At 41.0% G+C, this 22,881-nt stretch overlaps 1 protein-coding gene across 4 annotated transcripts; it reads left to right on the top strand.

Annotated features, from left to right (window-relative positions):
• The first annotated feature begins 10,214 nt into the window (after positions 1–10,214).
• LOC147441912 (homeobox-leucine zipper protein ATHB-15-like) lies at positions 10,215–18,221 on the top strand. Of its 4 annotated transcripts, none has more exons than XM_086528307.1 (18): positions 10,215–11,549; positions 12,103–12,262; positions 12,770–12,876; positions 13,148–13,238; positions 13,320–13,415; positions 13,551–13,664; positions 13,755–13,838; positions 13,947–14,102; positions 14,192–14,269; positions 14,357–14,460; positions 14,545–14,728; positions 15,039–15,212; positions 15,293–15,382; positions 15,534–15,671; positions 15,812–16,197; positions 16,498–16,603; positions 17,169–17,330; positions 17,636–18,221. In XM_086528307.1, the coding sequence occupies exons 1-18, from the start codon at positions 11,236–11,238 to the stop codon at positions 17,789–17,791; spliced, it is 2,700 nt and encodes an 899-aa protein (XP_086384433.1). In that variant the 5' UTR covers positions 10,215–11,235; the 3' UTR covers positions 17,792–18,221. The 4 variants fall into 4 exon arrangements, with proteins under 4 accessions (XP_086384433.1, XP_086384434.1, XP_086384431.1 ...); XM_086528308.1 differs by having other exon boundaries at positions 10,216–11,549; positions 14,195–14,269; XM_086528305.1 differs by having other exon boundaries at positions 10,217–11,549; positions 15,809–16,197.
• Positions 18,222–22,881: the final 4,660 nt, after the last annotated feature.

Here is a 22,881-nt window from a genome sequence, read left to right as displayed (position 1 = left end):
AGCTACAAGATGTGCACAGCTTGTCAATTCGCCAATTTTTTGACGTAATGTAGAGAGGATTGTCACTTCGGCAAAACCATTTGTAGATCTTTTGCAACTATTGAATTTTATCTTTGGCTGAATTTATTGGTATATGTCAGACACCTTATGCAAGGTAAGAGATCATGTTGATTTTGGCGCAAAGGATAAAGCTGCCATAATCACAACAGCCAACAAGCATTGGGTGCAGTTGCATATGTTGTTGCATGGTGCCACAGTTTTATTGGATCCTAAATTCCAAATGCATCAACAATATACCAATAAAGAAGTCATGACTGACTTTAAAACAGTGTGCTCCCAACTCTTGGGACATGAGGATGGGCAAGTAGCTTTTCAACAGTGAGTTGATTATCTAACAGAATTAGTATGTATAAAAAACAATGGCGTATAGATGCCATTGACAAAACAAGTGTGCCTCTATGGTGGAAGGAGTATGGCGGGGAAGGTGGAGCTGCAACACATTGCAGTAAGTGTTTTATCAATTGATGCATCGAGTGGAAGCTGCGAGAGAAAATGGTCGGCATTCGACTTTATTCATGCCAAAAAACAAAACGGGATTCATCCTAAATGGCCTGCTGATTTGGTATATGTTTTTTGCTATATGAGACTTATCCATAAGCCTGAAAACATTGCAACAAGAGTAGCACAAATCACTATGGTGTCTTCCAAACCCATGAATCTATTGTTGTGGAAGTTGACAAACGACGATGATATGGAATGGGAGATAGCCTCAAAATGCTCATATATGGATGAAGTAGACAATATGGTTGGTGTGTTTGATGCCAACAATGATTTGTGACTTACGCCTTGTAACTTTTGGGCATTTTGATAACAAAAACAATTTAAGCATCAAACAACACAAGCAATGCTCTATCTATCAATCTAATGATCAAAATCTATTGACATTATCAATTAGACACATGATCTCAATCTACATTATCAATTTATAATAAGCAATGATGGTGTGTCGTTCTCTATGTATCAACTCATGACAGTCAATCCACATGATTGCAAAAATTGTAAGACATAATGATTTAAAACAAACATCGAATCATATTGTGTTCATAGCTTACTACATCGACTTATCTAAAGTGCAAGCTTTTGGCTTTTACACATTACAATAATCAATAGTTTTAAACATTTATAAAAAATAATACATATAAATTACATCATTTCACATAATTGCACTATATCGATTTATCTAAAGTACAAGCTTACGGCTTTCACACACTACAATAATCGATAATATTAATCAAATCTTGAAAATGATTATCATTACGAAAAGCACAAGCTGCAGGAGCTTCACGTGACATTGCTAAATGATGATCAATCACAGACCTTGACGATTACTATATCTATCTAAAGTGCAAACATAAAGTTTCCACCCTTCACTATAGAACTTTAAGCGCTTATCTATCTGCAGTTCAAGGACGTGTATAATCACATAGTACGATAGATCTTGCAATCCAAATAAAGATAATTAAATATCAATATATTTGGACATGATATTCCACAATTTCAATTCCAATGGGAGCATAGTGTGATGGCTCTACACAGAACTAAAAAATGTCTACCTATGTTCAGTTTGAAGTGAAAAAATCTATGCACATCAAAATCGAACACTAAATAAAATAAAACTATTACGTCAAATTGATTACCTCATGTGAGAGTACATTTTGCACACAATGGCAATACCCTAAATTATATCACTAATTTACTTCCAAGTGTCAGTTAACTGACCACAAAGCAAGTGACTCCTATAAAACAAATAGCTTGCAAAGAGGGAGAGACCGAGCTCTATGCAACATACAAGGCTTATACTATTTGATCCTAAAAATAAAATTATCTATCAAATTTTGATCAACAACAATTTAAATTATTTTTGATCAAATTTATTTTAAAAATATTTTATCAAATTCCAAATATTTATAAAATGAAGGGTTAACTTTCTTTGTAAAATTTTCATTGCACATTGATTACCTTTCGAGTGTCAAATGTGCCCAAGAGGCTGCACTATCTGCTTCTATACAACTTTTTTTTATCAAAGATATTTTTTATCGAATAACTGAGCAATTATACGGGACCTCGATTTTGCTGATGTGGCACTGTATAAAACGGGCATGTAATATGGGTCAACAAATAATACGCCTATTATTTGTCCCTCAAATAAAGAATAATGCTACTTAGCTCTCATTTTTCAAGGTAGTGAAATTAAGTTTCTTTCTTGTAGAGAAACACATAGACCCAATGAGACACAAACACGCGATCAAGTTCCTCTTAAGTATAAAGTACACTACACCTTTATACTCATTTTTTTTCTCTTTTTCTAATAAGAGCATAACATAGAGTAAAACCCCCAGTAAGGACACACGTTTCGATAACAAAATTAACCCTCCCCCAAAAGGCATCCTAGGCAGTGTGGTTTCATGGTTTACCAAATCTGTTGTGGAGTTCAGTGATTGGTAGGGATGTGAGTTCAAAATTCATAGGCTACTCTATGATAATTGACTCTTGGATGACCTTGACCATTTACGGATGGGTTTTTGCACCGAAAAGCCTTCCCTTATTGTCAAAAAATCTGCATTCTTTAGTGCAAGTAAAATTGTCGACATCGCTCAAAAGAGCTTTCTTCGGCGTATCTTTTGTGATTATCCATGGTACAAATGAGGCTCTATCAATCAAGCACTCTTGTGCCGCATCTCAATGATAATGGATTACATGGATGTGTGTGTGTGTGTGTGTGTGTGTGTGTGTGTGAGAGAGAAGACCCAAGTTTAATGTCCATTGCCCACCACCGTCTTTTAAATTTCTATTGTACCTCTTAAAAAGAGAAAGTACTATGCTATAATATCTGTTGACACAGAGGGAAACATTTGTATACACTAGATTCCCTTTTCTACATAATTTTAATTGTCATGTAGTTCTTATATTGTCTAAGTCATGTAAAGATGCCATCCACACATATTTTGCATGCTCCTCCATGATTGGTAATAAACATTGGTAGGATCATATATCTCATTAAATCTCTTAGAGCTAAAAATAATTTTCCTTTTTCAGGTCATGCATGACCCTAGCAAATTGCTAGCTTGTCCTTGCATGAAGAAAAAGGATAACAGTATTGTCACTTTCTAGGTTTTGTTGTTTTGGAGACATTCTTGGTGTGAATCCCTAATCACGGATTTATTGCTACTTTGTGCAAGGGGTAAGTTTTTTGACCACCCTCATTGTCTCTCTTCTCAAAACTTTCAACTCCAATGTGGTCATACACATGTAGATACACATACGCAATTGGATCTTCAAAAACGACTTGTCCTTTTTTTGTTAGCGCTTTTGCTTCACACACAACTTGTTCACTTCACACACTTGCCATTTCTACTTGCCACTTCGTATATGGCTAGCCTCTTTTTTTTGTTGATTTAATCAAGCCATAATCATTCTTCTTAGCACAAACGACAAGAGAGCAAGTTCTTTTTGGAGTCCGTTTGTGTTTTTTCTCTTAAAACGCAAACGGACTTCAAAAATGGCTGGCCCTCTTGCCATTTGTGCTTGTTTCTTTGTACACGCCTTACACTTGTACCTATTGATAGTTTCGACAAGCCTTGTGTAAAACAACAAACAAAAATGGCAAGTGTACAAACCATTTTTGAACTCCGTTTGTGTTTTTAAGAGAAAAAACACAAATGGATTTCAAGAATGGCTTTCTATCTTGCCGTTTATACAAACCACTTTACATATAGTTTGCCCAAACCATCAATAAGTAACTAAATAAGCCATATGCAATGAGGCAAGCACAACTAGCAAGAGAGAAAGCCATATGCGAAGTCCATTTGTGTTTTTTTTTTTAAAAACGCAAAGGAATCACTTCAAAAACGGCTTGTGCACTTGTAGTTTGTGCTTTCCGCATCACATAATAGCTTGTCCCCTTGCCTTAAGTGGATTGAAATGGTCAAACCAATGTGACCCTAAGCCAATTTAGAGTGGCCAACCCTAAGCGACTTTACATGGCCAACTTCTAGTGGCCAAACCAAAAGCCCCTAACCCAAAGCAGACTGAAATAGCCAAACCAATGGGGCCCTAAGCCAATTTAGAGTGGCCAACCCTAAGCGACTTTACATGGCCAACTTCTAGTAGCCAAACCAAAAGCCCCTAACCCAAAGCAGACTGAAATAGCCAAACCAATGGGGCCCTTTACACAGCCAACCCTAAGCAACCAAACCAAAATCTCCTTATAATTTAAGTGACTGGACTGATACGGCCACACCAACACAGCCTTAAGCCAATTTAGAGTGACCCTAAGTGACTTTACATGGCCAACCCAAAGCGGCAAATGCGATCCTAAACCGGTTTAGAGCAACCGACCCTATGCAGCTTTACATGACCAACTCTTAGTGGCCAAACCATAATTCTAAGTGGCTAGCCCTAATTGGATTGAAACACCAAACCAACATGACCTTAAGCTGGTTTAGAGCGGCCAACCCTAAGCGGCTTTATATGGCCAACTCCTAGCAACCAAACTATAAGCCGTTAATCCTAAGACCAACTCCTAGCAGCCAAACCATAAGTCGCTAACCCTAAGCGGCTAGTCATAAACGGATTGAAATGGCCAAACCAACATGACCTAAGCCGGTTTAGAGCGGCCAATCCTAAGCAACTTTTTACACCCAAACCTAAGCGGCTTTACATGGCCAACTTCTAGCGACCAAACCAGAAATTTCTAACCTTAAGCGGTTAGCTTTAAGCATATTGAAACGGCCAAACCAACGCGGCCCTAAGCCGATTTAGAGCAGCCAACCCTAAGTGTCTTTACACGGCTAACTCTTAGCAGCCAAACCATAAGCCAATAATCCTAAGTGGCTAGCTCTAAGAGGGCTAAAATGACCAAATCAATGCAGCCCTAAGTGGATTTAAAGTGACCAATCCGAAGTGGCTTTACGTGGCCAAACCTAACCAGCACTAAGCCAATTTACAGTAGTCAATCCTAAGCAACTTTACATGGGAAACCCTAAACAATTTTATGCGACCAACTCCTAGTGGTCAAACCATAAGCAGCTAGGCCTAAACGGACTGAAACAATCAAAGCAGCGTGGTCTTAAGTCGATTTAGAGCGTCCAACCTTAAGGGGCTTTACACCACCAACCCTAAGTGGCTTTACATAGCCAACTCCTACCAACTTTACATAGCCAACCCTAAGTGACTTTACATGGCCAAGTCCTAGCGACCAAACCATAACCTGCTAACCCTAAGTAGCTAGTCCTAAGTGGACTGAAACAACCAAATCAATGCGGCCCTAAGCTGGTTTAGAGCGGCCAAACCTAAGTGGCTTTACACGACCAACTCCTAACAACCAAACCATAATCCATTAACCCTAAGCGGTTGGTCCTAAGCGGATTGAAATGGCCAAACCAACACGATCCTAAGTCGAATATAGAGCTTCCAACCCTAAGCAGCTTTACACGACCAATTTCTAGTGATTAGCTGTAAGTAGATTGTTTAGAGGGATTCACTCTAAGTAAACTGGTTAGAGTGGTTAGCTCTAACTGATTAAACCATAAACCTTAAACTCTAAGCGCCTAATCTTAAGCGAGCTGTAACGACCAAACTAACTTAAAACCTAAATCTAATTGAAATTTTAATCATGAACTAAATTTAAACAGAATTGTATTCAATATAAAATTAAAAAACGTGAATCAAATCCTAAATTTTAACTTTATTTTAAACTTAACACAAGTTGATAGCAAAATAAAAATTTAAATCTTACATTTTAAACATTAAAAAAAGCATAAATTCAAAATTATAATTTAAATTTAAATTAAGACCTGGAATCTTACATTGATATTCAAACAACTACAATTAATTAACAAAAAAGGAATTGAAACCTTTCACATTTCAATTTATTTTTTGTGTTCGATTGTGAGTATGCAAATCTACATTATATATGTGTAGATCTAGAGTGTGTGTGTGTTTTTTTTTGTGTATAATTGCAAAACACACACACACACACACACACACACACACACACACACACACACACACACAACTGTATCATAAGGAAGAAGGTGGATATGTTTCTTGCCATAATCAATAGCTCAAAATGAGCTCATGGCCAAATTCCATTTTTTTAAACCTTGCAGAGCGTCAATATCACAATTGGTATGTACGTCGATATCATAGTCAATATTATGGACACACATATCGATGCCGTGGAGAAGTCCCAAAAGTGTTGCTCTATTTGCGTTGATAGGTTCGTATGTGCTCACAAACATGCCCCCCCCCTCCCCTCCCCAACACACACACACACACACTCACACACACACACATTTCCTCACTATTATTCTAGTAATCTCTCTCTCTCTCTCTCTCTCTCTCTCTCTCTCTCTCTCTCTCTCTCTCTCTCTCTCTTTGATACTCCAATATATAGACATGCTAGTGCTTCTCGTCAGCTTGAACACTTTGTGCTAGTTTTGCATATATAATATGCACCACTTTGTTCACTTGCTTCTGAATGATATGCATAGCCATCAACATTTCCTCAGTTTGTTTGAAGAGTTCACTTTTCTAAGCATGAATAGGCTGCAAGAAGGCTCATGTATACTGGGCCATGTCTTCATATCACCTTTTTCCTCTTGTTTCACTGGCTACTTCTAGCTAGAGATGTGCAACTTCAATGTAGATTCAAATATCCTCCACTTTAGGGGTGCTTCCAACCCCTATCTCTTTTGCAACGAATTTTTGGTGTGGTATGGGCTCACCTTCATACTTGAACAACCCCACATAATGATGTATATGGAGACACTCTTGATGTCAAGGAAGCTCTCCGTGCACTAAAAGATTTTAGTGGATGTTTGAGCTCTCCATTACATGGAAGGCTACATTCATGAAAGAAAGGATTGCCTTTGCATTGTAGCAAAATCCTAAAAATTCTTCAAGTGGGCTTGGTGGGCCAATTATAAGAATCTGCATAACATGTAGCTCATTTGTTTAGAGAAGTTTGTACAAGTGGAATTCGGCCACCATCACAACCATGTAAGGAAGAGGGCGAAGGGGAAGAGGGGGTGGGGACGAGTTTTTGCCACATGGCATAACCGATGTAGATTGTGGTGGACTCAACTATAACACATGGAGAGGAATGTTTGAAACAATGTAAACACCAAAGTAGCATTTGGGCACACTTTTATGACTTTTTGGTAAAGTTTTTGATGATCACTCTTTTGCAAGCATGAGCCTGAGATTTCTTTAGAAGTTGAAAAGGGTGAACATCAAGGGAGAAGGAAAATGGAAGGGAGTTTTTAAAGGGCAATGGGTCCAATGGCTGTGTTACTATAGCAAAAAGGCCCTTCTCCCACCAGCACTATATATGTGCCAAGAAGTTTCACTAGGCTCAATTTTTATATACCAAAACTACCATGTTAGAGCCGGATCACGCTGGGTATTAGCATGGGTAGTGAGAAAAAGAGATAATGGTTGCATTGGTGGGAGGAGAGTTGCATTGACATCATTTTGTCAAAAAGCTAAGTAGGCTTCAATGTGTTGATTGGTTGAAATCGGGAGACAAATGCGGTTAGTTTTGCTTCGCCTAAATTATAGTTTAGCCCCTTCATTTTTAGGAGGACTAGAAGGGTGATTGCAACGCTAGCTACAAGGGACTATAAAATTTGCCAAAAAAAAGGAGATTCCATGGTCCCTTCCCCCTGTTAACCTTGAGTGTCGCCCAACTCTTAACCCAAAAGACAACACAAGAAGGCACACAATGCAAGGGAGTTTCCTAAGGAACTCCAATAGTAAATAAGTTATAACAAAGCCTTAACCTTCTCCATAAATTCAACAAAAAATGGAAAGAAAAGTTTCCAATTTTAAAAGATAGCACCATTACATATTTTAAATTTCAAATATAACTGAAGTAGCAACAAATCTCCTCTTGATCATTGGGTGATTGTTGATAGCTGAGTTGGTAGGGTGCTTGAATAGTGCCCTCAAGATTCATGGTTCAAGCGATGTTAAGCCTATCTGGTGTGCATGAGACTCATTGTTCGAGAAAAGAATATCTTAGCTTACAATCGTGCTGCTTTGAAGTTAAAAAATGGAGAGAGAGAGAGAGAGAGAGAGAGAGAGAGAGAGAGAGAGAGAGAGGAATAATCCCTCTCAAATTTTGAGGAAAATAATGTACAATTATTAAAAATTAACCAAATTTTTTGAGGTTTCCCCATGAAAAATCCATAAAGAGGAGTTGTATCTGCTTGCAAAATTGATTTTCCGCAAACATTCGCGTGAGTGCCACAATGCCAAGTGGGTTTGTGACGATAAAAACAAAAAACAGTCTAAGAAAAGGCAACAAATGTAGACATGATGGTGAAGAATATTCACATAGGTTTCATTCTAATATGCAGTGTCCATGATGTCAGGATATCCTTTATTTATTGAGGTAGTAAAGTGTGAGCAGATTATTTAATAAAGTAGTTAAGCACTACTTTTGAGTTGTGAATTCAGATTTCTGCTTTTTCTAAAAGAAAAGTCTGTAAATACATGAAGACCTTTAGAAACTAAAAGAAGGATTGATATTACAAACTCTAGAAAAAGTGTGTAATGCTTTAGAAGCTAGAAAGCAATATAAGAAGCTTCTATCATGGCAGCTTTTCTCTTATGGTGGACACTTATGAAAAGTGGGGGGAAAACAATTGGAAGGAAAGCAACCCCAATAACTAAAAAAGAAATAGAAAGCATAATCTAACAAGTCCTAGGGAATGATGATTGGTACTATGATGATGGGAGGGAATTACTTGTGTGAAAGTGGTAGTACACACAACACACAAACAACCTCAAGTGCATTGGATCTACATGGAACATTAGGCCAAGTTACGGCCTAATGTTCCAAGGCGATGGAGTCTCTCATGTTGCAACGCACCGTTGGGTCTTGTTGGCACAAGACAATAACTTCTTTTGTGCGATAGCTCTCTCTTCTAAAGGGGATAGGCCGGTGGTGAAACAACACGTCCAAAAAATAGTTTTTTTTGTGAACCTCGATCGAGTTGCGCCATCTCACACAACCATGTTCTACCTCTGCCTCGTGTGAGCTAGGCCTTACATATATTTTAAACACATAAATCCACAAACATAAAAGTTATTCATCACAAATATAAAGTTTAATATCAGAATACAACCTTTATGCTTACAATTTGAAAGTTAAGTTAAAATGTAAAGTGCAAGGTTTGTTATATGTACCCAACATGAATATACAATGCTAGCTACATCTTGCAAGTAGAATGTACACTGTAAAGTGCAATCCACAGAAAAGGGTAGGGTTAGGGCCCAGGGGTTACCCTTTGCAATTTCCAAGAAAAAGAGCAACATCAACCCCAACCCAAGGGGCAAAGCCCAAGATCAACATGGTAACAGAATTCCTTTTGTCTGGCTTGCACCAGGTTTTTACTTAGTTCTGTTAGTACTAGGTAGTCAGGCTCTCTCTCTCTCTACTCTCTCTCACATATTGACACAATCTCCCTTTCATCTCTCAATGTCACATAATAAGTGCATCCCCCCCCCCCTCCCCCCCCCCCCCAACACACACACACACACACACACCGCCCCCCCCCCCCCCCCCCCCCCTTTTTTTCTTCCTTCATCTCTCAATGTCACACATAGTGTGACATACGCCCCCTCTTTCTCTCTCTCTCTCTATGTTTCCCCCCTTACTACTTGTACATGGTAGACTGTCTCTACTTCCAAGTACCTAGAGACTAGAGTTACAACTTATTATCACCTCTCTCAAGACAGATAGTGATTCGATCAGCGGTCTCTCCTTTCTCTCTCTAACCTACATGGATTACATCATCTGTCTGTCTCACCTTCCTCTAGTCTCTAGAGCACACTCTCTCTACTTAAGCCTTGATTATCGGTCTCACACACTCTCTCTCTCTCCTCTCTCTCTCTCTCTCTCTCCGCCCCCGTGGGCCGTTCTCAGGGGCAGTATGTGCCCCACCCGTGTGTGTGTTTTTCTCTAGAGAGAGAGAAGTGGGCTGGCCTTGCTTTGCTGGGAACTCAAGATTGCTTTGCCTTGGTTCTCATCATCATCATCGTCTTCACTTACCCGCCTGCGCCGGCCATCGCCTCCGCTTTTGCCCCCCCCCCCCCGTCCCTTCTTTTCGAATCCGACATCCACTCCCTCTCTCTCCTCCCGCCCGCTACTAGCTGCTCGCACTACACACAGTGACAGACTGCTTTTCTCTCTCTTTCTCGCGGTGAATTGTCTGTCTGTCGGGTACCCACAATCTGGGGACTCAACTTTCCGACACCCACCATTCCCTTTCATACTGTGCGACCAAGTGTGCTCCTGAGTCCCCCAGTGACTCCCCACACCTAAGCAATACAAAGCGTCACTTGGTTTGTCTTCGTTACAAAGAAAGCAGTTTGTGTGTGAATTTCTGTTCTGTCTATCGCTCTCCACACACATACTCTGCGCCTCAGGTGCGCCCCAAAGCGCCCACAAACCACTCTTAGTCTCTCAGCTCTCTCTCTCTCTCTGATCTCTCTCTTCGCAACCACATTCTGAGAGTGTGTATTTCCCAAAATCAGCAACTTGAGAGAAAGAGAGAGAGTATGTGTATACGAGCCGGCTTGCCTGGTCCCAGCAGAAAGAGAGGAGCTGTTGCTTTTATGTGAGAGCGTGCAAGATGGGTCTGGAGCTCCAAAATGTGGCCCCCATCTCCACCCAATTCTGCAGGTTTTCAAGCCCCTCTAAATTGCGCGGGATCTCCGACTCATTTCCCATCATCAATGTTTCTTACATGCAAGCTCTAGCTGATCTTCTCCCCTCCTGAGCTCGTCTTCTTCATCTTCACTCAATTGCAAGCACTCACCTAGCAAGTGTTTCTGTGTGTTTGCTCCTCTGAAAAGCTTACACCCAGCTCGTTCCCCAACATTGAACGCCAAGCTCTGCGTCCGTGAGTGTCTGTCTCCTCATTGAGCACCCAACAACAACACATCCTTAGTTATCATCGCCGCCCAAGTCACCAAGCAAGCGCGCTTAAACATCCCTACCCCTTATACCCCTCTCCTCAATTCCTGCACTTGAGTGCATACATCCCACCCTCATGTGAGTGCATCAAGCTGATTATATCATCAAATTTCAGCCTTTACCAGAGATACCTGATTAATATAATTGTCTTTCTACTACTCAAGTGTGAAGAGATACCTTCTTTCACCATGTTAGATACCTCTTGCGATGATTCACTCTCAGCTTTCAGCAGAAATAGCATGGCATTGATGGTGTCCCAGCCGATGATTAAAGATCACAGCATGCATCATCTTGGTGGGGGCGCAGCAAGCAGCCATGGAAAATGCAGCTTGGATCAGGGCAAGTATGTGAGATACACAGCAGAACAAGTGCAAGCGCTTGAACGCCTATACAATGAGTGCCCAAAGCCAAGCTCACTGCGGCGACAGCAGCTTGTCCGGGACTATCCAATCCTCCAGAACATAGAGCCCAAGCAAATCAAAGTATGGTTTCAAAACAGAAGGTAACAAACACATCAAAGGCAATGCATGCTGTGATTGTTGATCTTAGAGAGTACCAATTGTGCTGTTCGTTGCAATACATTGTCTCTTCTATTAGAGCTTTGTGCTTTTCCTTGAATATCTTTTGATTTGAAGTGAGCTCACCCTTGCATTCGCTCCGCTACTTCGCATATCTTGAAAACCTTACATTTTCCCTGAAGGATACGCCGATGCTATGTATCTGTCAAGCTGCATCACAGCAACGACAAGATCAGCGTTGTGTGAGCACATCATAATCATTGCTATAACTTTCATGTATTGCAACCCATTCCCATCTTGCATCAGAGTTTACATTTTGAGAAATGCTGCCTCGCGTTCCAGTCAATCTCAATCATTTGGCATTCAAGCTCCCTGCATTGTGCCTCAATACATCAGTTGTTTCACCTTTCAGTCTGTGTTAGTTAGTGGTCCTTTACACTTGTGTAGTGAGGCTGCATGTAAACTTAGCAATCTGATGTCTATGCATGCATGTCTCATATCTGCTGTGTGAATGATACTATTGTTATGCTTATGAAGGTGCCGTGAAAAGCAGAGGAAAGAGACCTCACGCCTCCAAACAGTTAATTCGAAGCTCACTGCCATGAACAAGCTTTTAATGGAAGAGAATGATCGTCTCCAAAAGCAAGTGGCTCAGCTTCTATATGAGAATGGCTACATTAGGCAACAATTGCAGCATGTAAGGTTTTCATGAATTCTTTGTGTCTTAGAAGATTTACATGCTCAGTTATACTTGAATGAGGGGATTCCTTGAAACACCAATGTGTCTTAAAAGTTGCCGCGGAATTGATTTTAGAAAGGGGTCTGCACATTCCACATGGCTAATCTCACCAGGAGTGATTAAATGGTGGGCCACCTACATCAACTAAAGCCACTGAGCTTTCAACTCCACTCGTTTTTAAAACACAGCTGCATTTATAGCTAAATCAATCCCTAATCAATGATGTGATTTAGTGAGCATAAGCATGGATCTCAGAATAGGGTGCTGCTTTAGAGGGTTTGTCAATGTATGTGTCACTTGCTTTTGAGAATTTAGGGTACACAGTGGCTCCCATTTGATAAATCAAATAAGACCATGCTCAATGATCAATAGATCAGGAAGTCCAAGATACAAAGTGAAGGGCCCATTTAAGGTGATTTAAGGTAGTTTCATTGCTTGCTAAATTTGGTCTTCATGTGTCCACAGGGTGGCATAACAACGGACACAAGCTGTGACTCGGTTGTAACGAGTGGGCTGCAGCACCTACCCACACATCAACAGCCGCCATCCTTGCAGGATGGATCATTTGCTGGGTATGGCTATGTGTCAGGTTGAATGTATCTTGATGCTATAGAAATATGATGATGGTGTGGCTTTTGTGCTGATTACCAACTTCATTAAGCATATGTAATTGGCTGCTGTTGAGAGTGCTTCAAATGATGCATGCAACTGCAAAAGACGCAAGCTTGACATTTTCATTTACCATTCAACCTGATCTTTGCTGCACTCATTGAATCAGTATAGGCGCCATGTTTGATTACCTTTGTAAGTGTTTTATCAACAATCTAACATATCCTTCAACAGGATCATGTCTCTAGCGGAAGAGACCCTTTCAGAATTTCTATCAAAAGCAACTGGGTCGGCAATCGATTGGATTCAAATGCCCGGGATGAAGGTATTGAAGTCCATTATGCATATATATAATGAATTACAATTTTGAGCTCAAATCAACTTGAACTAAACTTTTACTCTGTAGCCTGGTCCGGATTCAGTGTCAATGGTAAATATATCACATGGTAGTGCTGGTGTTGCTGCGCGAGCCTGCGGCCTTGTTAGCTTGCACCCTGCCAGAGTAAGTTTGTGATCTAGGATTGATGTGCTCATGACCATGTATGGATGATATTTGCATTTTCTTGGTCTACAATCCACAAAGATAGACTTGGGATGTTTTCCCGGGCATTGTTGACCTCTCAATCTGTAAATGCAGATAGCAGAAGTATTTAAAGATAAACCATCTTGGCACAGAGAGTGTCGTCGCATGACGACTATGTTTTCCTCCTCGACGAGCAGTGGGGGTATTATTGAAGTGCTCTATGTACAGGTAAGCAACTGGGAGGGAGCCTTTTGGCTTGCTGTGGCCTTTTTCATTCATCTGGTATGGCCAATTTAACAACCATGTGCATTGGAACAGATGTATGCGCCGACTACTCTAGCAACTGCCAAAGATTTCTACACTTTGAGATACACCTCTGTGTCTGATGATGGAAGCTATGTGGTGAGTGAGGTTTCTTTAGACATACATTCTTCTGACCCAATGGTTGGACTTGAAGTACACTAACGAATTTCTGTTATTTTTTGGTTCATCATTCGATATACCAACCAGGTCTGTGAGAGGTCTTTGAGTGGTGCACATGCTGGGCAAAATGCACCCCAAACATCATTATTTGTAAGGGCTGAAATGCATGCAAGTGGTTGCTTGATTCGACCTTGTGAGACTTCAGGGTCGATAGTCATCATTATTGACCACATGGATTTAGAGGTACCATTTTTCCCGTGATTAAAAAATTTGTGCCTCTTTGTAGGCCCCTCATCCGGAATATGAAATCTGACGATGATGTCATTTTTTAGCAGTCATGGAGCGTTCCGGAGGTTTTACGCCCTCTCTATGAATCGTCTTCGAGCTTAGCTCACAAACTAACAATTGCAGTAAGGTTTCTTGAACTCTTGATCAATCAGCTCTTTATTGCAGGTGGATGATGGTGGTCTAAGAGGCTTTATTCCCAAACTCTGCAGGCCCTCAAGCATCTGAGGCATATAGCACAGGAAGCTGCAATTGATGCTCCTGGTGGTGGCCAACAAGCAGCCGCCGTTCGCTCTCTAAGCCACAGGATTGCGAAGTATGATATCCATTTGTCAAAGCAAAGAAGTTCCAAGTTTTTGTATACATGCAGCTGAGTTTTTGTGTTCCTCTGTACACATAGGGGCTTCAATGATGCTGTAAATGGGTTTCTGGATGATGGATGGGCTCCACTTCCTAGTGATGGAATGGATGATGTCACGGTTATGGTGAAGCATCCTTTGAACACTAGAGATCAGCTTACCTCGCATCAGTCATCGAGTATCAACAGCACTATCCTTTGTGCCAAAGCTTCTATGCTACTACAGGTAGGAACAACATTTAATCTATGTATTGTTAGCATCTTCACTGGTATACCTTATTACGACGTCACTGGAGTATGGTAAACAGCTGAATGCTTGCTGTGGTAAGGAGATTACTCCCAAGAAGATGATATCAGGAAATATCCAGGAAGACGTAATCTTCAAGTATAGATTGGCATATGCATGAGCACCTACACATAAAAAATGAAACATTAAATTATCCAGTCTTCAGTATGGAATGACTCTAAACTTCACTGGATCGAGTAGAACTAGTATGCTGAACCTTCAGGTCTCAAATCATTTGTATTTCTGACAGAATGTCCCCCCTGCCTTCTTGGTACACTTTATGCGTGAGCACCGATCTGAGTGGGCTGATCATGGTTGTGAGGAGGCTATGCGAATGAGCAACCCAGCCTTTTCTGGGTTTCATGCCTCTACAAGCAATTCTCAGCTTTTGCAGCCCCAAGTTCATGCCATAGAGGAGGATGAGGCAAGCCATTTAATTTTACTTGTCAAATCTTGCTTTATCAATGAGTGAAGCTGCTAATGCACCCTCTTTGCATCTTTCAGTTTTTAGAATTGATCAAAATGGAAGGACAGAGCTCTTTGGCTATCCAAGATCAAAGTTTATTGCCATCACAAGATATGTTTTTGCTCCAGGTTGAGACAATTTACATTCATTCATGCTAATTTAGTTGATTTCTCTCTGCTTTGTAATTTTAGGCTTGTGATCGGCCTAGTTAAGTATGTTCCCTCTTTGTGTTTGGAAGAGGTTGTCATTCTGATGTGGAGGTTGTTGGAATATATGCAGCTTTGTAGTGGACTGGAAGACAATGGTTCCGGAGCATGTGCACAGATGGTGTTCGCACCCATTGATGCATCCGTGTCAGATGACATCGCTCTGATTCCCTCTGGGTTTAGAGTCATCCCTCTTGATCATAGCTCTCGTGTAAGTCCTTCAAGCCTTTTAATATCTGTCATAGCTTTAAGCTCTCCCTAAGGCCCCTGCAGGCTTAGGCATGGCCACTCTTAACAAGAAAGCTTATGAATACTAACAGTGAAAGAAATATTAATTTTCTCTATCAGCAGGATCAGGGTAATGGGAGCAACTCAGGCAGGACTTTGGATCTGGCATCAACACTGGAAGTGGGCAATGCAAGTACAAGCACTAGTGGTCAGGATGACATAAGCAGCAGATTGTCAGCATGCGGGGGGCATGGTGGTGGAGGGAATGCCCAAGCTATAAAGTCGGTCCTGACAATAGCTTTCCAATTCAATTGCATTGAGACACGAATGCACGAGAGCGTGGCGTGCATTGCTAGGCAGTATGTGCGCAGTGTGGTGTCAAGTGTGCAGAGGGTAGCCATGGCCTTCATTTCTAGCCCACCACCACCTCGCCAGCTTCCTACTAGCAGCTCCTCACTTCGATTTAGCACTTCATCGTATATGGCTCGTTGTGTATGCCAGAGCTACAAGTAATTTCCCTTAAGCTTACCTTTTTCCTTGCATTGAATTTCTTGTATTTACACATACTTGTGAATGTCAACACTGATGCTCACATGTGCAATTGTGTGATGGAAACTTCAATGGGGAGTCCTCTACATTTTAAAATGCATCTTGGGTATATTATATATATTGGTCTTTGACACGTTTGAGATTTTAATTAATAGGGCTTTGTCAAAGAAGGATTTCTGTGCCTAAAACCTTTTTATTGGCTTATGTTCTTTTTTTCTTGCTGTACAAGGAGTAAGCCTAGAGTGCCTTTTCATCTGCAGGTTGAATTTAGGTGTAGATTTGGTGCAAGTGGAGGTTGAGAGCGACGAAGCATATTTGCAGGCATTGGATAAGCTCGAGGATGCACTTTTGTGCTGCTCATGCAAGGTGGGAGGTCAAGATGGGCCTGTAACTTAAACTTGACAGCTTTTTGAGGAAAATTGGAAGCATTGCTACTGGATGCACACCATGGATGTGCGATAGTTGATTCATTTCCAGGCTCATGCACTCCTCTTTTACTAAAAGCAATGTGAATGCATGTGCTTGTCACCTTGTCTTTATGGAGCACAGGCTGTGCACTAGACCCGCAAATAATATTTCACTGGAAACATCATTCTAAACAGAGTTTGTATCACTGAGGACACGGTATTGTTTGCATGCATTGCCCAAAGCCTCTTTAGCTAAAGCCATACATTTTAGAGACATGCATGTAAAAAAATTGCATTAAAGGAGAACATTATATAGGAGATCTGCAGGAAGCAAGCGTCGTATTATGTTGTACGGTTAAATGGTTAAATGCATTTGACCAATTGTCTCTTCAGCCAAGCTTTGCATGTCTTGTGCCATAGACAGCCAGATATTATGGTTTTTGTGCAGGCACATGTGAGACATTTTTGGCTTAGTTAATTATTAGTAACTTCAAATACTTAAACAAGGTACTTTGTTTGGGCAGCCTGTGCCAACCTTCACATTCGCAAATCAAGCAGGGCTCGATATGCTGGAGATCTCCTCAACGACGTCAGTGACGGCCCTGCAGGACCTATTGCTGGAAAAGACTCTAGATGAAGAATCCAACAAGGACATATGCTCTCTTTTGAGCCAAGTGATGCAGCAGGTAAAGCCCTGTTTCTTGCTGAGAAATAGCTTATGTGGGTACATAAATTTTGATGTTGATCTGATGTGGGTCTACAAGTTCTTTAGGGGAGTACTACGAGTTCTTTAGGAGAGTACATACATTTTGATGTTCTTCTGTTGTGGGTCTACAAGTTCTTTACGGGAGTACTAGCAAATTTTCTTAGCTAGTAGTATGAAAAGTGGGTTCTACACAACTTTTGAGTGAAGTCCATGATTGTGAGTAGTGGGCTATTGTACAAGCGTGGAAAACCAGTTGATTTCTGAATAAGTCGTGTGGGTGTGCAGGGGTATGCTTGTCTATCAGAGGAAGGCGTAAGGCTGTCGAGCGCAGGGAGGCCTGCGAGGTTCGAGAGGGCCATAGCCTGGAGGGTGCAGGTGGCAGGGGAGGAGGAGGAGGTGAGGGGGGTTGCCTTCCAGTACATGAAGTGGTCTCTAGTGTGAACAGAGGCCCCACAAACGTGGAAAATGTGGAGATGGAAGGCATTGTACAGTACAAGACAAGCTGCCCCAAAGCTAACTGCCAAACTAAAGCTAGCATGCCAGCAGCAAGAGAGAGAGAGAGAGAGAGAGAGAGAGAGCAATCTAGAGAGAGGAGATTGCTTGTCTCCATTTTGTCACCCACACCCTGCTCACGGAGCAGAAAAGCAGGTTGGTATCAATCATAATGTGATATAATATAATTCTCGTTAATTTTTGCTGATGGATTATATGACTCCTGTGTGTGTGTTTGTGTGTGCGCGCGCGCGCCCACTCGGTTCCCGCGTGCTCTGCCTGCAAATGATTGGAGAGCTTGGGGATATTGTGTTGTCACCTCACCTCCATTGCCCTTTTTTAATAGACCCTTTTTGCCTGCCTTTGGGCCAAAAGCAGAGATTCACTCGTCAGCTTTTGGGCCTTGTCTTAGTCTTCCACACGAATCTACTCAGATTCCCCAGCAGACTTCTCTCTTTCTCTCTCTAGGATGTACCCACGAAGAAATATGCATACAAGCATCAAAGCTACATACAAAAGTAATCTTTGATCTAGTTGCACACAAGCCACAACAGGACCAAGCTGAGCAATGATCTCTATGCATGTGTACCTTGCCAAAATCAGCATAATTGCAACACCGTGTTGCATAGTTATGGAAGATGACTAATTGGTGCACGTTATCAATGAAGCGAAGATAACCATTATACAGTAACAATGTATAAACAATCTATTGTCTATTAAGTTGCCAAATTAGTGGATGGGCACCTGCCTTGCCTCTTGTAACCAAATTGCCTAAACAAAGCTTACTATGCACAAAAGGAAAGACAACTGATAATGGAACCTAAATGAACCAACATACAATACTTCAAATATGCTAGCTGAGCTTTGATTGGACACTTTGAAAGCAATAGCTTTATGCCCTTCAAATTTGCAGTTTTCCTAAAGATTGTCTTGGTCCAATCAAAATGCATCGCTTACTTGGATAGGGAAATTCAAAGCAAATTCACCATGCCATGGTTGTAGCTCTTGGACTCATCTTGAATCACCTACTCCAGATGTATGCTTTGTTTTAGCAATACAAAAGTGATGCATCATATTAAACATACTAAACATATTTATGTATGATGTGCGCTTTTTGGAGTATACCTTGCAGTTGAAGTACTTCAAGGGACACCATCACAAGAATGGAGCTTTAACTATGCACCCTTAACATGCATTCTTTAAGAGCAGTGTTCAACACACACAATACTTCTCAACTAGTGATAATGTAGAACTTGTTTAGTTTTTGGTTTTCTTCGTGGATAGCTCTGATAAAAGTACTATTTGTTTTGGAATGTCATATGTTAAATAAATTTGGAGATATGCCAATGCTCCAGGCACACATAATCTTCTTATCTTTTGCCATACTCTCACAATTGTGAGTGGATGAATTATATTAACCCAAAAAGGAATGTACAAATATCCTCAAGCACATTAGCTCAAGCACACTAATGTGCTTGAGGGATCATAAGACACAATTCGGGGCTACACAAACCGTGATAGACGAAAGCTACTTAGATAGTTACATTTTGGTGATTTGTAGATACTAGACCCAAGAGGGCTTTGATTGGTTGATTCCATTCTTTAGAGTTCTTGTGCTTTTTGATAGAGATAATCAATTCCTTGCTTTCTTGAATAATCTCTTTGAAGTTGGCCGTTGAGGGGTCTTTTTCAAAGATACACCGGTTTCTAGCTTCCAAGCTTGTCTGAAGTAGTACAAGATAAAAACTTGTGTGGAGATTAGGATGGCTTGGTTCTTCCAACTATTATCTCCCAAGAGTAGGCTGGTTCTTGAAAAACATGATCTTCTAGGTCTTTTGTATGCATTTACATAATCTGCCCAGTAGGTCTCTCATAGTTGGACAGTTTGGGAATAAGGGAGTAGGCCATTGTTGAAAAATAAGATCTTCCAAGTCTTTTATATCCATTTACATGATTTGCCCACTAGGTCTCTCGTAGTTGGACAATTTTGAAATAAGTTAGAAATAGCCCCCCATAGCACCTACCATAGGAAGAGATGGGGGCCATTGAGGGTCCCATATGTTGCTTACTACCAACTCCATATGGATTTTGGGCAATGCTTCCACCATTGTCGATTCACGATTGTCGATTGAGGAAGAACCGGTCTGGTTTGAACATAAGTATTACGATCTTGGGCACCCTTCTGTTGTATGTGGTCAACAAAAACACATGATAACCTCTTGGTCATGCTTCATTTGAGAATTTTTTGCAAAAGAAATCTAAAACCAACATTGTGTTCATGGATCTCCTTTACGATGCATTGTGCTTAAGAAAGAACACAATAATTTTTGGCAGTTGGCATACATATCCAAGAGCAGGGTACTCAAGGGATACCATGTTCATAGAACTCCTACCTCAAAATCTCATTGTAGTACATTTGCTTGTCGTTGTCTTTGCTCAAAGAATTGGAGAGCTTGTTCACCTTGACTTGTATTTGCATGCCTTGAAACCCACAAGAGGAAATGCATGAAAAAATCCTTTTTAAAACATGTTCACCTACAGAAGAGCACTAGACTCAAAATACATCGAGCATCATCTAACATTCTATCATGCTACTTCCACCAAGTCTCAAATCTCATAGTGGATTTTGTCTCCTATAAATGCCTCCAATGATTGCAGAACACAAGCATCAAGGATGGGCACATAAGTTATAATATCTTGAATTGCTACAATGTTTCCATATTATTGTAGTGAAGTATGTCAACACACCATGTAGTGACAAACCACCTTTTTCCCCACACGGGAAGCCCTTTTCACTTTGTCTTGAATGTACATCTATAAACAAAGGAATCTCTTATGTTTCTGCAACAATGACACCTTGGTACATATCCTGCTATGAGATCCCCCCCCCCCCCCCTTTCTCAAAGTCGACGATGTGGAAGCGGAGAGAGAGAGAGAGAGAGAGAGAGAGAGAGAGAGAGAGAGAGAGTCTACTGAACAAACCAACCTTGGCAATGAATAACTGATATGAATACAATGGGGGCTGAGGGTTTCTTATATAGCAACCTCAGTATATTCCCTACACAGAGTTTGACAAATAAGTAAAATAAATATATAAAAGCCAAACTAAATAATGGGATCACATTGGGCAGTTTATTTGAGATGCCAAAACTCTAACACCCTCTCTGCAGATCATAGTGGACATCCATATATAGTGAGATCAAGTAGATGAAGAAGCTACCATGAACACCCCAACAATAGCTCCTTGGTGGATACACCTCGGATTTGCTACCCTCAACTTTGTACCTTAATAGAATGCCATCTTGAGCATCGATTGCCTTTTTAGAAAATTGAACAGTAGACCACACTATGTTGAAGAATCCCCATTCGTGAACTGTAAACATATCACGTCCGAAAAAAAATATTTCCAAGATAATGAATTGTTGGAACACATCCTATCCATAATCCGACCAACGACAATTGATTGGTGCACTCATCCATAGTGTTTTAGGTATGTCTGATTGGTTCTCTACCAAATGCACGTGCCTTGAACTCTGACCCATGGGTTCAAACACCGATAACTTGAACTCCAATACATGGCGGCAACTGCTCTTTGACTAGAAAACTAGTGTCGTGGCCACTGTGGTCACTACCATGTGTGCCATGACATTCTCCTCTATCAAATATGTAGTACCATAATCTCTGTCTAGCTTTTCTTTGTCATTTTCTTCCCGTTCCTGCTTTTGCCTTTGTCTTCAAACTCCCGAGCCAAAAAAAGCGTCATGTCACATTTATAACATTGATTGTCGGACCTCCTGGGTACTGAGGTAGTTAACTGATTACTGGTACTTCCATCCTTGTCAAGCTTGTCTTTGCCTCAGTCCTCTAGCGAACTTGTCCATTTGCTTTTGGCTTCACAATCTCGAGCCAAACAATTTGCCAATTCCTTAAGAACTGTGGTTGAGCATAGACTACTAACTGGATGGTTGATCTGCTATCCATAGCCATTTGTTGGTTTTGGCCACAGTTCATTTTTTTCGAGGCTTCTCGAGAATGGTCCTCAAAACTTTGTACATGATTTGCATACAAAACTTGCCGAGGTCCAATGCCGCAGTTGCATATCAAAACGCTCATGTTGAAGCTTGTAAATGTTGGGACAACATCTCAAGATGCCCATCAAAATGGCGCCCTAAGCAAGCAGCATTTCAAAATGCACATCCGTGAGGGTATTGCAAACACTACCGATGTTGACCCACACCGCCTTCTTTGGGTAGCGTTTTAAAACGCCCTTAGAGGTGCAACAAATCCCCTACGGGTAGAGTCACCCTTAACCTGGTGCTTCTCAAAATGATGTGCATTTGCTTCAATGTGTGAGCTCTCCTTTGTTGCGCCTAGCGTTTTGAAAACACTGCACCGATCACGACACTTCAGCCGTTGACTCCAAAGGGCTATAAAATGCTGGCGTTTGAGAACACCTTTCAAAATGCAGTCTTTCACAAGAACTTAGCGCCCACAACAGGGCAGTGAAGGGAGAGAAAAGCACCAGCAAAGCAGGGGGACCTGAAACATTTATGGCCTAAAAACTTGTGTGTAGCGGAAATTAGCATGAACATAGTGGGCATTTCATCAGAATAGATTCCTAATGAGAATTACAAGAGTGCTTGGGTGGAGAGAGCAACAAAAAGCATAACACCTAGTTAGATAGCATGAACAATACTTTCAAAAGAGAGAGAAATTAAGCTATTGACAACAGTTGAGGATCGGATTTACATGGAGCCGGTCCCCCCTCCAAAAGGCTTTGTATTATGGTTTCTCCCATCAAGAGAGACATTGTACAATACAATTCTTTGTGTTCCTTCAAGACTAGCTAGTGCAATGAAGATGAAAGCTTCATGCACTAAGCAAAACACTTATCAAACACAACATCAATTATCCCCGGTCTCAGACCCAAGACCTCACACACCTTCGAAGATGGTGAGAGCTAGCAGGGTATGAGAGTAGATTGAGAGGAAGAAGGAGTAGTCTTATGAGAAAGATGTACATCTCCTCACATAATCACT

The sequence above is a fragment of the Adiantum capillus-veneris genome, chromosome 14 (genome assembly GCF_014529385.1).
Source record: "Adiantum capillus-veneris isolate H3 chromosome 14, ASM1452938v2, whole genome shotgun sequence".
NCBI classification, from domain to species: domain Eukaryota; kingdom Viridiplantae; phylum Streptophyta; class Polypodiopsida; order Polypodiales; family Pteridaceae; genus Adiantum; species Adiantum capillus-veneris.
This window is presented reverse-complemented; position numbering and strand designations above follow the sequence as displayed.

Coding starts and splice junctions, on each gene's coding strand:
- LOC147441912 (XM_086528305.1), top strand. CDS start 11,236: ATGTTAGATACCTCTTGCGATGATTCACTCTCAGCTTTCAGCAGAAAT. Junction 13,416..13,550: donor TTAGCTTGCACCCTGCCAGA/GTAAGTTTGTGA, acceptor CTGTAAATGCAG/ATAGCAGAAGTATTTAAAGA. Junction 15,383..15,533: donor AAGATATGTTTTTGCTCCAG/GTTGAGACAATT, acceptor GAATATATGCAG/CTTTGTAGTGGACTGGAAGA.